The sequence below is a fragment of the Anas acuta genome, chromosome 22 (assembly GCF_963932015.1).
Source record: "Anas acuta chromosome 22, bAnaAcu1.1, whole genome shotgun sequence".
Classification (NCBI taxonomy): domain Eukaryota; kingdom Metazoa; phylum Chordata; class Aves; order Anseriformes; family Anatidae; genus Anas; species Anas acuta.
The window spans coordinates 2832488-2845496 of NC_089000.1; the positions used below are offsets into that span (position 1 = coordinate 2832488).

Consider the following 13009-nt stretch of genomic DNA (forward strand, 5'->3'; position numbering starts at 1 on the left):
CAAACAGAACAAAAGGTTGGTTTTGGTTGGTTGGTTAAAGGAAAAGAGTAATTGCTAATGGCAGACAATTCAGTGGTTTTGTCACCAATATGAAAAATACATGTTTAAATATATAGGCGAGCTTTGCCAGATACGTGTGGCTAGAGCAACTGCTGTCAAAGAAAGTTTTTTACATTCTTGCAGGAGCTGGGTAAGTCAGAATCCCACCCAGGAGCTGTGCATGCTCAAGGGTGCTGTTCAAGGAAATCAGTGCAATGGTGTGTGCGGATTTGGAGGACAGGACTTGGCAGGCATTATATCTTCATTAAGTAGTGCTTAAATTCAGACCAATGAAACTGTTTTACCAGAAAACTGACTTAGTTCTTTTTAAGCACCTTCCAAGGAATATTTATAATTTCTGAAAGAGGCCTTCGGACCATGCGAACAACCTCTTGTCACCAACCTCTCTCTTCTCCCTGATACCCTGCCATTTTGTCTCTGTGACCACCCTCACTTCACAGCTGGCTTCCACAGTCCCCTGTTACTGCAGAACTTGCCAACCAGCATCACTGTTCCTCATCTGCATCCCAACCCTGACTGAGATTCTCAGTCCAAAGAATGTAGCTTCTTGTTTGTGCAGCTCATCTAAGCCGACATCAGGCTCCTTCAAGGCAAGAAATATGCTTGCTTTGAGAGATGTGCGTCAATTCTAACTACCACCTTGTCTCTTTAATGTCACAGAAGTTCAAATATGAGGTTGATTGCATGCAATCAAGGCTGTCTAGAATGTTTTCAGAACAGACAGCTGTATCTCTGAGCAAAATTGAAGAGACTGGTGCACTCTTGCTTTCCAGTCACAGGTGACCATAAGGTCCTGAGACTAAAAAAAAAAAAAAATTTCAAGAAAAGGTTGGATGAATCCAACATATTTGCAAAATAATTTGCATCTGAAGAAAAAAGAATTTTGGCATGGTGATATACATGTAGTTATAGATAGATAGATAGATAGATAGATAGATAGATAGTGATATTTCATGGTAATGCCTGATTGGATATTTTGCTATTGATCATTAGGTGATCCTTTGTATTTTATAATTCTCAGGACTCCCAAAGTGCTTGTCACACATTGATGAATTATGCCTTACCAGTTCAGAAGGTCCTAGAATAAACATTATCTATCTACTTGTCTGGTAGAAATTAAGTTCCAAACTGAATCCATATTTCAGAGGCCTCCAAGTTCAAGAATATTTATCACCAGGTCTGTTTCCAGTTTATCTCTCTTCTTTGTGAGGCTATGCTATTTTCATTGTTAATTTCCCATCCTCCTGAAAAGTGCACATCTTCATAGTGGAACCCAGCACCTCTGTTTTATCTTTCTGTTAGCTGACTGCATTTGCTATTTGCTGTTCTTAAAGCATAGGCAAAAGGATTGTTCTTCTAATGTCCCTGTAATGTAAGTCCTTAGAATTTCTGAAGATTTGAGGGTGTTGTGAAATGTATTTGTGTTAGACATAATAAGAGTATTTATTATTGAAGGACTCCCAGTCACAGCAATATACATGTAAGTGTAGGGTTAAATGGCATGGTTTGTATCGCAGGAAGCATTGCTGTCTATTAACTGTACGTGTAGGTATCCTTCATTGTTATCTGCTGTTCTGTCTTCAATGCACTTACCCGGTATAGTACATGAGGAAAAAGTGTGTACATGCTTACCTCTACCTATTGGCAATAAACTAGATATACAGCATCAGAAGCTAGGATAATGATAGATCCAAATGGCCAGCAAGACGGTATAAATGAGGTATTACTGACACAGTCCTGTGTTTGAAGTATTGCTTTCAGCAGTGACTCAACCTTATGGTTGGGGGGTTCTGTCTGGAATAAGTTAGGTCGATTACATTTTGCATCAGAAGAAAAAAAAGGGGTGGGGGAAAGCCTTATTGTCACTTCCATTGTATCTGAAGTTTTGTCTTGCAGGCTATTTGAGCGATGCACTCAGGATAACAATGTGTACATTCAGCTTTTGCTACTGGTTTGATTCCACTGTCGCTGAACTCAGACCAAGAGATGGAGAAGCCTTGGCTCCTTCTGTCGAGTTCAGCGGGCTTGGAGGCTTGAGTCACCAAAAGGCTAGTTAGATATCCGTGATGCATATTTAGTATTGCTGAAGTGAAAGCAGCTAATCACTTAAACAGTTCAAAGCAGATATTTTGCTACCGGGTATTATTAATCATAACTGACATGTCTTATGGAGTTGTGCATTTTTTATATTTAAGAGGCTCTCTATCAAAATGCATTTCATCCACTTAGCTAGCTAGCATGCTTTGCTTGATTCCTCTGGGTGTCGTAGTTGTGCATTTTACTTGTAAATGGCTCAATAGTTGAAGAGATTAGACCTGTGCCTGGGGAGCCCTGCCCTGTCAGCTTACAGGTTTGAAATGAACGTTTTCATACAAATTTCATAGATAGTACTTGTGCATCTCAGTAATTCCCTGTACCACAAGCAGGTAATTTCTTTCCATATGCGAGCTTTGGTTTTAGAAGCATAGTAGGTAATAATCATAAATGTTTAATTTACTATAAATATTTAATATTTATGAATGATTGATGACCAGACTTTTAAACAAACTGATAGAGCTGTATGAAATGGAAGAGTATCTTCGTGTAATCATTTAAGCCATATTCCAAATATTACATGGGCTTTGTTTTACTGTTGAGTTGGATGCCTGTTTTATATATTCATATAAAATATTAGCACATGGATACTAAAATACACTTTTTTGTAGTGATATTGACAATACAAGGGATCTGGATGGACTCCCTTGCAAATACAGGAATTTCTGTATCTTCCAACTTTCATTCCATGTAAGGAATTCTTTGTGGATTATTTTTTAAATAGTTTTTCAGAAGAATATGTTTTTATAATACAGCACCTCAAGCAGGTCATTTTTTGGTTGGCAGTTCACTGACTACTTTCACCTATTTTGCTTTCAATTTTTTTTTAAATTGTCTTTGGTCTCCCTAAGGCTTAGAGTCCAAAAACAAGCCACACGATGCTTTATCTAATTTTCAGGGCTCTTGCTTCTCTAAAAGATTTCTTTAACAGTGCTACTTTCTGATTCATGCAATGAGCTGGAGGTCTGCATACATCTCTGCAGAGATGTCTTGCAAAGATTAGTGAAGAATCACTTTACCAATAGGTGCCACTGTTGCTCAACACGTTTATGTCTGAATCATCAATGTCCTTCAGTTCAAAATAAATTCAACCTCAAAATAAATAAATAAATAAATAAATAAATCACAGTGACTAAAATGTATCTCTGTGCAGAGGTGGAACTCTGAATACATTCTGGCCATAGGTTTGTCCATGCCACCAGTAACATACGTGCTTTATCTTGTGCCTAAAAATATTTACAGTATTGTTAATATTGAGCAAAACTGTTGAAGGAAGAGATAAATATGCAATTGAATTAATTACAGATACATTTAATCTAAGACTTTAATTTGATGCATGTTTATTGTTGAACCTCAGACCCACAGCAGCTGAACCTTGCAGATATCTTCTCTGGACCAAGCATGATTTAAATGCAGAACTTGCACCAAACTGGAATAAGAATTTGGACTTCTGTCAGCACTAAGTATCAGGGTGCCCCATCCAGCAACGTAAAGGCCACCAACTGCTATTTTTTCTGGGCTTACTGTTTGGTAATATAAGGCCAGCTAATGTAGTTTGCAGCTTATCTACCCTTAAGTGCTGTTCAGTATGTAAAGCCAAGGGCAGCTGAGGTCTGCTTGCTAACTACATTCGGAGAAACCTTGGTTCACCTTGTCCTTAGGTATTCAGCCATTTCATATGCTAACTTTACTTTTGGATGTTTCAGGCATGTTATGGAATAATACAAGTTTCTTTTCTCCTTTCTCTGGAAAGAAATATATAACAAGCTGTATAAAAATGAAGTAACAACTAAGGACAAAGCAACTAGAGATTTATAACCTTTCAGGTTCTGTCCCACTTTGCTTTTTTTAATTCAGCTATTCATTGACTAGAGTCTGACAGGTATAAATTTTGTTTTCAGTGTTTTAATATCTTCTGTTGAAAAAATATTCCCAGCCATCTGCAGCTCAGAACGTAACCCAGCAACTTGTTCTAACCAGCAGTCAGCCCTCCCTCCGCCTGCGTAACCTAATTCCCATTCCTTCCGCACAGAACAGATCACTCTTACGTATATGAGCAACAAGCTGTATTAAGTAGTACTTAAGATCACACTAAGCCGTTTACATAGAGGCATCTCTTGCTTTTCTGTCTCTCACTAGTTGGCCGAGGGCTTGCAGATATTTCTGACTCCCTTCATAGTCCAGGATTCTATCAATATTACGGGGACGACGTCCCTGCCTGGAAGGGAGGCCATGAGTTGTAGCAAAAGAAGAAACTGGTGGCTTTTCATAGGAAATGGTGTAGACACTCGTCATCATTCCAGCTTCTTTCTTGTGCCATTTTTTCATCAGGTGCTCGAGCAGGCCGTAGTTGGTAGGTGGTTCTGAGAGAAGAAATGGTTAAATGTTATGAATGATAAAATTAAATATTTGGTCCTGGTGTTGTTATTCCACAAGGGGCACGGGGAATGCTTGTACTATTCTGACAACAGATTAAGGACGGACTGAGATCTTTTTGTTCCCACGGCATGTGTGCATCCCTCTGGCTGGAGGGGAAAATCACTGCTAGGTATTGCTAGGAAAGCAGTAAAGATACAAATGTAGGAGTCTTGATTCTTCATAGTCTCTCTGGTAAGTATTAAAGAAATTACCAGAGGTGTATATATCACTTAAATTCAGAAACATACTAACACTCGGTGAATTCTTCTGCCAGTTACAGCTCACAGGTCCCCTTGTTTTCAGCTGCTGTCTGGCATTATTGCATAGGTAAGAGCAATGTTTCCACTGAAGGCTTATCCTACACTGCTTCCCTGCAGTCATTAAGTGTAGTTACAAGGATAACATTTCCACTTTAGTGATCATAAAACTAAGCTACTGACTGGGTAAGAAAGCAGCTAAACTTCACTGGAAAATCCATTTTCAGACTGATTTTAAAAACAGAAGGGCTGGCTCTAAGTCTATATGTTCACCACTGCACCATTTTATGTTTGAATTAATAACAACAAAAGCTACCAAGAATGGGGAAATCTGATTTCTGAGGAATCCAGGCAAGCTTGCGTCCATTCCAGCTGCGGAGGGGAGGCAGCAGAGGGTCATAACCGTGTCTATTGTATTTATCGTCATACTCTGATACTAAATTTCGGCTTCTTGGTTCCTCGTGATGTGTGAAGAAGTGCTGTGCTGGCAGGCCCTGCAATGAGATGCACACGAAACCATGCCATTTGTCTCAGTGCATAGCATTCAGATGGCTTAGCATGTTTTTGAGTCCAACTGTGCTACCAGTGATACCACAAAATTTTGTAAATGCTTACGTTACTTTTACTTACAACGTAATCCCTGAAAATAAAGGCATTTGCCTTTAAAGGAAGGTAAATTTCCAGTTAAACAACAACATCTGTACACTGTGAGATCTGATTTGTCTGATTTCAAGACATTCATCATACATTTGCAGGAACATTTAAGCCTGCAACTGAGAAGCTGATTTTCTCGTGCTGCTGGAATGTTGCATTGTGCATTAGCATTTCACATCGTCTCTAGCTGTCTGTCAGGAGAGAATGATCAGCGTATCTGGGGATGGAGAAGTACATTAGAGGAAAGGACATTCTACCAAATGATACTTATGGGAAAGGTGTTATTCTGGGACTCATTTAAATGTAGTTCATTCCTATGAATTGGGGCTGTGCCAATCATCTTTTACCAGCAAGGTCTTACTAAAGCCCACAGAATGTCCTGAAGACATGATCCCCAGTCCTAGCTAGTAACATGCTGATTTTCTTTATGGACACTGGTTTCCCTACCAGGCAGATACTGGGTAAACAATCAGAAAGAACCAAGGAGTACATGCTGTTTGTCTGCCTAGAGGCATCCCACTTTAATCACGCCTACAAGGGAGTGCTCTGGATCCTGTAAAGTGGCCATAGAGCTGCAATGCCTTCTTTTACATGTATACGTGTTTAGGGATATAAAACGTGACATAGGTAGTAGTTATAAATCATTGCTATTATGGATTGTTAGCACACACAACCCTGCATCTGAATTTTTTTTTTACTTACCTCGTATTTCTTCCTCATGGTTCTTCTTACTGTTTGTTCTGGTTTGTGATCTGGGAAGCAAACGAAGTCTGTGCTGTATATGCTGTGGCCAAGTTTCCCAGTGGGTTTTATAAACTAGAGAGATATACAACACTCAGGGGATGGCAAATACAACCTGGTAATTACAGAACTTCTGTTCCAGAGCTACTTTTTTCATCTATGCATTTTAAAAGCACTTATTTGAAAGGAACTCTGCACCACACACTTATCCGCAGATAATAAAATCAGCCGATGCAATCAGCCATTGTAAAATTCTGGACTGATTCTCTGGTGTAAATATAAGATGCAAGACAGCCCTTGAAAAATTATTCATGGTTTGGTGTTAAATACTGTCACCTGCCATGTGAACTAACATCGGAAAAGGACAAATTAACCCATTTTTCTCTCTTTTTCCCAACTTCCTGACACAGCAGGCCAAGCTTTGCAATATATTGTCTAGCATTTTGCTCAAGTCCAGTTGGAAAAATACAAAGAAATGTTATGTCTTCTCTGGAAGACTGTTCCCTGTCTTATTTCTTCAGTTACAAAAGCTTTTTCTTAATATTCTCATTACTTTTCAGTTTATTTCACCCTCATTTATAATCTAGTGAAATACTTCATGGATTTCTTTTTTCTACATAATTTTTATACCCTTAAACTATGTAAACTATGTTCATCTTCTGAGATCACAACAGATTTCATAAATGTCAGGGGAAAAAAAAAAAAAAAAAGAAATCTAAAGGAAGTAATTTTAGTGGAGTCAGGATTTGCCCTGATAGCTCCAATATTGAACCTAACTGGCATGTTTTAACAAAATTAAATGTGTAATGATAAAATTTTGTTCAGCTCCTAAGTAGGACATGCAATCTGTAGAGCAGCTCTGCTAGCAAAAAATGCTCATTTGCACAAATGAAACCAACATCCAAATTATCAAGGATCCTTTGATACAACTAATAAGTATTGACTTATGGAAGGGCAAAAGAAGCCTCTATTGTATAATACTGTTATATAATATTAAGTTGTACATATGATTGCTGTATAGTTGTATATATGATTGTTGTATAGTTGTATATATTATTAAGTTTTATAGCAGTCTATAGCATTTTTAATTGGCAAACTTTGTATCTTGTGTGAACCACATCACATACACATGCTCAGACTTTGCTTCTGTCCTGACTTAGAGATAAGAAAGGCAGATCATCAAATGAATGAATGGAGGCCAAGCAAGATGCTTAACCTTCTCTCCTTTATTACTCTTCTGAGATGAGCCTGCACTCCAGCCCCCTTCTGCAGCTGTGTACTGTTTGCAGAGAATTGATTTTGACCCATTCTATCCTTCTCTCACACTTCTTTCATGCTCTTACCCTTTTTCTCTCTTCCAGCCAGTTTCCAATGAGAACTCTAGTAGAGTATTTTGGTTCAATTTTCCACCAATCCCGTCCATCTTTAATAGATGCAATCATATTTCTTTGTCTCACCAGTGCTCCCCTCCCTGGCTGTTGAATAACTGTTCTTCCAGTTTTGTGGATGAAAGATTACTCAGTAATCCAGTGCTAAAACAAGGGCAGAGAGGGCTCTGCCTGCCACGGTGCTGGAAAGCATGGGAGATGTGCGAAACTGCTTAGCCTTAGAACCACTTGTGTTTGCTGTCCCCACAGTGACCTAACCACATTCTAGGCTGCATCATAATTCCAACTGAGTGAAACAGTGGCTCCTAACCCACTCAGTTAAGCTATCTTTTTTTCTCTAATAGAGCTCACAATCAGAGCACTGTGATAAGTGATTTACTCGTTTACACCAACACACCACACACACCTGCACTACACCCAGTCTTTCTTCATAGATGCATAAACACATTTTATTTTAAACGAGTAGGATGAACCAGGATGTCCATTCAAAATAATGTTTTTATTTATTGACATAGCTAAAGATAAGAGCTTGCAGCATGGTACAAGCATGTATAACATTTGCATATTCCATGGTCCAACTAACAGCTGGAATGCGCCTCACATGAGCCTTGTTTATCATTGCTAATGGCCACCTTTGACTGACTACTCATCACCTGATATTAAATATCCTAAAAAGATATTTTTCTAGCTTGAGGCATGAACAGACTCGTGGAATCTAAGATGTTTACTACAAGCCTTTTAGGAAGTTAACAACGCTGTCCAATCCCCTTTTACCAGATGGAAATGACAACCCCGCATAATCATACAGACTTATGATTCCATGGAATCCATCCTCAAGGTGGTACCAGGTCACTCGAACTCCATTGTCCTCCAGTCTCTTCTTGTACAGCAAGCCGTCGTCCCTCAGCACATCATACTCACAAGTCAAGATGAAAGACTCTGGCAGCTGGTGAACAATAGCATCTTCAGCTAGCAGGGGACACAGGTTGGGCTCACAGAATCTTTTCACTGTCTCATAAACTTCAGCCACAAAATCAGTGGGCCTAAGTGGCTTCACACCTCTGACCTTAAATTTTTCAGGGATGTTGTCTGCACTCACCCACTTCCTGTACTTCAGCCTCATATCTGGAGGAATATGAGAACCCTCCAAGACCTCTTGCATATGCGATGCATCCCCATTTAGGTACTGCAAAGCAAAAAAAGCAGCACGTTCTCGGAATAAGAGAGGGACTCCTCGATTTTGCTGATAGGAAGGTAAATTGAAGTCCAGTGCCTGAAGGCCTGGGTAGATCAAGATCTGAGCGCGTAGCTTGGGGAGGTCTGATCTTCCTGCCAGGGTCTGGCTAACAGCAGCTGCTAGATTGCCCCCTGCACTGTCCCCACAGACACTTATACGGGCAGGGTCCACCCCGTAGTGCTCTGTGTTCCTCATGAAGTGTATGGTAGCATTAAGACAGTCTTCATACGCAGCAGGGTATTTGTGTTCAGGAGCTAAACGGTACCTGATACATAAAGAGACAAGTATAGGAGAAGGAAATGTCATTAGTATTAATTTGGAAATGCTATCCTACAGTGCTTTGCAACCCCGTTGTTTTGGGGTATTTCTCCTTCATGTCAGGATATTCATTACCTTCTAAGCAGGCATTTCTCAGCTAGTGATTGCAGATAAGTTGTAAATTGTGTGTTCAATCACAAAGACACAGGAAAGTAGGATTGTCTTCTAATTAAGTAACTGAATGAAACATTGTAATTCATTCCTTAGTTGTGCTGAAACCCCCAGTGTATTCTTGACAAGATTATTTAATGATTTTGTGCCTCTGCTTTCTATGTGTAAAAATGGCAGTAATATTGTGTGATTATTCTCTCTTTGTCTGTAAATTACAAGTGTTTGGAACATCTCACTGTATGTTTATGTTCAACATAAGGAAGACTTTTTATCTAAGTTCTAAATTGGCTTTTTTAGATTTTCTTATTGTGGCAAATATTCCCATTGGAGTCTTTTCTGAGTATATCAGTGCATGAACAGTTAGGAGCTGTGAAATCACAGCTATCACTATTTGTCTCTTTATGTACTTTCTTGAATTCTTTAGATTTTTTTTTCTTCTGTAAAATATAACATCTCCAAAAACAGTGCAGCTCTACTGTGGCACCACAGCAACAATAATCTCTGAACAATAGAACTGGGTAAGGCTCACTTACTGAACAGATACAACTACTGATCCACTTTCTCTAGATATGTAGCGGCACACTTTTTCATAGGTATCTGGAAAAGAAATATTTTCATTAGTATTTTGCTAGTGACCTAATCTTTGAGACATCGAGGGAGTATGCATTTCTAGAAAGGTGTGTATTTCTTTTCAGACTTTCTCCAAAATCACACACTTAAACCTCCTCTCATTTCAATTTAATGAAAACATGAGAATATTCTTTGTACGTTATTATAATTCCTCCAGCACATATCTTACCAAGACTTCCAAACACCCAGCCTCCTCCATGAAAGAAGATGATAGCTCTCCTTCGCCTGTGTGATACAGCTTTAGGCTGGTAAACCCTCACAGGTACTTCGTTAAACTGCAGATCCTGGATAAAGAGCTTTGGGTCTACCCTTAGTCTCCGTCCTTGTCGCACGTATCGGCCAAAAGTGATTTGACTGCAAAGCCCTGTCTTCTCCAAAATCCTTCCCTGTTAAAGGTAAAAGAAATTAAGGCTACTTAAAAAGTCTTGATTTAGCCAAGTTATAAAAACTCTGAGTCATATTTACCTTGAACTCCATTTGAGGAAAATTTCAAAGAAACACAAGGTTCACAAGACAAGAAGTGGTAATGTAAAACATTAATATTCTACAATAAAATGCAATCGTAACAATGTAATAAGTTAGAATACATGAGGACCACTCTTAGAAGATAATGGCTATGCAAGTATCTCCTAAACCCTTTCTAAATGGCTTCTTGTATTCTAAGTACTGCTAGGAGAGTTCGTTCTCATAGGTTGTTTAGTCCCTATTTTGCCTTCATAAACTCTTGGAAAACAGTGAGGAAACGTAACTCTGCAGTTGGTTTTCTTGGTAAGAATGTCCAGTTCTAAGAAAGTGAGAGATCTCAGGATAGAGTCAAAAAATTGTATTTCTTTTAAGAGTACCTAGGTTAGTTTTACCAAGGAGAACTACATTATATCGTATTAGCAATCACTGGAATCTTCCAGATCATCTTCTGAAGAATCAGATATAAAAATCTAGGCTTCACATACAGCAATTTGACCTCTGTTGTTTGATAAAAATAAAGCTCTTTAATTCAGGAAAAACAAATTGCCGAGTATCTCACTTCCTATAGAGTAAAGAAACCTACTTCTATTACTCAAATCGTGTCATTCTATTTTATTAGCAATTTGATACAGAGCATCCAAATTGGCCATATAGGAATACACATTTTAATTGTCAGTTTTGCCCGTCACACCATTGTGATTAGTCTTGTTTTATTTATACTTGATAACAACAATTAAATGGTGTATACAGAAACATCCTCATAAACTCTTAATTCATCATTGCATAAGCTAATACTGCTGAATTAGACCATAAAACTCAGTGGATTTGCAAATCCGTAGTGCTGAGATGTGCTGTGCAAGTTAGTTACTCCTTTTTATTTGCACAAGAGACTTACTGAACAAAATCAAGAAGCATCCTTTCCCAGTGCTGTTGCAATGAGCTCACTAACTAAAACATAAACCCAATGTGTTAAGTGAACAAGTAAAGAGAAGGCGGGAACAAAATTAACCGAGTTCATCAGTGTGCTCAGTTACTAAACAATTTTAAATGCGTAATGTGAGTCCTTATCCATCGCCTTGTTGCCTTCTGGTAGGATGCAGGGGAGCTGGGGAGCAGGGTAAGTGCATTTCGGGAGGATGTGCAGGGTGTAAGAAGCCGTGCAGGAAAACAAGGTCTGCGTGCTCAGGAAGGGGGATGTCGGGGCTAACGGAGCGAGCTAAAGATTTTCCGAAAATCCGAAGGTGCCGCAAGTGACAGAGGAAGCGTTTCGGAGAGCTCTAATGCCGTTTATGCAATGCTGTAAAAGTGAGCCCGGGGATTAAGTAAAGCAGCCCTAACCGGATTTTGCACCAGAAATGTCAGCAACCGCAGGAGCGGCCGAAGGGGCTGCGGTTTCCCCCCCTGCCCCAGGAGCTGCCTCCCCCTGCGGGCACCTGGTGGGCGACCCCCGGCCCGGCTCCCGCTGGGTTCCGCCGGCCCCGCACGCTCCTCCCGAGGAACCGGCTCAGGGTGCGGGGGGCCGGGGCGTGCCGGGGGGGGGGCGGCTCCCGGGGCCGGGGCTGGGGGCGCCCGGGGGTCCCCGCAGCGGCTCCGCGGGGCGGTCGCGGGACTCACCAGGGCCGCCGTGCCGAGGAGGACAGCCAGGACCAGGCGCAGCTTAGCGGGCTGGTTCACCCCGGGCGGGATCTCGTAGCTGGGCAGCCCGAGGAGCACCGTGCCCAGCACCAGCGCCGCCAGGGGCAGGAGCAGCAGCAGCAGCAGCAGCAGCGCCGCCAGCAGCGCCATGGCCCGGCGGCGGCCCCGCGGGGCTCCCCGGCCCGCGGCGGGGCCCGGCAGCGGCAGCTTCCCCCTCCGGACCCCCCCCGCCCCTGCAGGCCGGCGGCGTCACGGCCCCGTTTGTGACAGCTCCGCAAAGCCGCCGCCGGGGTCATGGTGCGGGCGGCCAGCGAGCACCGGGGGGCGGCCGCGCTGCTGGCGGCACACGGGCGTAATCTGGGTGCCGGGAGGCACGGCCTCAGCCGCGCGTCCCGGTGCTGAGCTGCACATCCCGGTCCTGAGCCCTGCGTCCCGGTCCTGAGCTCGTTCGCCGAGAGCCTGAGTCTCTGCGGAGCCGCAGCCCGGCAGGGCACCCGCGCTCCTGCCCGCTCCGTCCTCATATCGCCGCGAGCATCCCTTAAATTTAGGTTTTCGCTGTCCGAAGGCGGCCTGCTGGAAGGGCAAGGCAGGCACTGCAAAGAGGTGACAGCTCAGATTTCATGAATAATGACTCTTACCCACTGGCTATGCTAGCTTTTCAATTACGTCTTTCATAAAAAGGTTCTCTGCTACGAGCAGGTACCACTGATAAATGTGCTTCAACAGACAGACACACCAGTCCCATAATTGCCCAGGAATTTTAGCTGTTATTAAAAAAAGAACCTTACTCTGGTGAATTTCAGGAGAAAGCTTTCAACGTCACCTCTGTGTACACCCAGGGAAATCTGAAATATAGTATTTGTTCTGTAAAGACTAGGGAAATCAGAGATTTTATGATTTTCTTTTTCTTTTTTTTTTTTTTAATAGGATTTTCTTTTCCTCAGTCTTAAGATTTTGAATACATTCACCTCTGTTTCTCATTGCTTTCATCAGCAGAGTAC

General features: G+C 41.5%; 3 protein-coding genes across 4 annotated transcripts in view; 1 reads left to right on the top strand and 2 right to left on the bottom strand.

Moving 5' to 3' along the window:
• Nucleotides 1-8527, top strand: part of LRRC38 (leucine rich repeat containing 38) — an 89192-nt gene extending 80665 nt beyond the window's left edge. The window contains exon 5 of one of the 2 annotated variants that reach the window (XR_011089576.1): nt 8390-8527. The gene's annotated coding sequence lies outside the window, so the exon portion shown is untranslated. The remainder of the gene's footprint in view (nt 1-8389) is intronic. The other variant, XR_011089577.1, reaches the window with a different exon arrangement.
• On the bottom strand, nt 754-8231 carry CFAP107 (cilia and flagella associated protein 107). Its single transcript, XM_068658966.1, has 5 exons — nt 8196-8231; nt 7568-7699; nt 6186-6299; nt 5146-5323; nt 754-4517 (listed from the first exon to the last, which is right to left on the bottom strand). Exons 1-5 carry the CDS (start codon nt 8229-8231, stop codon nt 4255-4257), a joined length of 723 nt encoding a protein of 240 aa, XP_068515067.1. The 3' UTR covers nt 754-4254.
• On the bottom strand, nt 8036-12420 carry LOC137843544 (arylacetamide deacetylase-like 4). Its single transcript, XM_068658892.1, has 4 exons — nt 11988-12420; nt 10078-10294; nt 9812-9875; nt 8036-9114 (listed from the first exon to the last, which is right to left on the bottom strand). Exons 1-4 carry the CDS (start codon nt 12156-12158, stop codon nt 8340-8342), a joined length of 1227 nt encoding a protein of 408 aa, XP_068514993.1. The 5' UTR covers nt 12159-12420; the 3' UTR covers nt 8036-8339.
• Nucleotides 12421-13009: the final 589 nt, after the last annotated feature.

Excerpts from the sequence above, each read along its gene's own strand:
- LOC137843544 (XM_068658892.1), bottom strand. The coding sequence starts at position 12,158 with ATGGCGCTGCTGGCGGCGCTGCTGCTGCTGCTGCTGCTGCTCCTGCCC. Across the intron at positions 9,876-10,077 it reads CTGGGTGTTTGGAAGTCTTG|ATACCTATGAAAAAGTGTGC; the intron begins GTAAGATATGTG and ends TTTCTTTTCCAG. Across the intron at positions 9,115-9,811 it reads TCAGTAGTTGTATCTGTTCA|GTACCGTTTAGCTCCTGAAC; the intron begins GTAAGTGAGCCT and ends TTTATGTATCAG.
- CFAP107 (XM_068658966.1), bottom strand. The coding sequence starts at position 8,231 with ATGATAAACAAGGCTCATGTGAGGCGCATTCCAGCT. Across the intron at positions 7,700-8,195 it reads ATGTGAGGCGCATTCCAGCT|CCAGGGAGGGGAGCACTGGT; the intron begins GTTAGTTGGACC and ends GTTATTCAACAG. Across the intron at positions 5,324-6,185 it reads CCATGAGGAAGAAATACGAG|GGCCTGCCAGCACAGCACTT; the intron begins GTAAGTAAAAAA and ends ATCTCATTGCAG.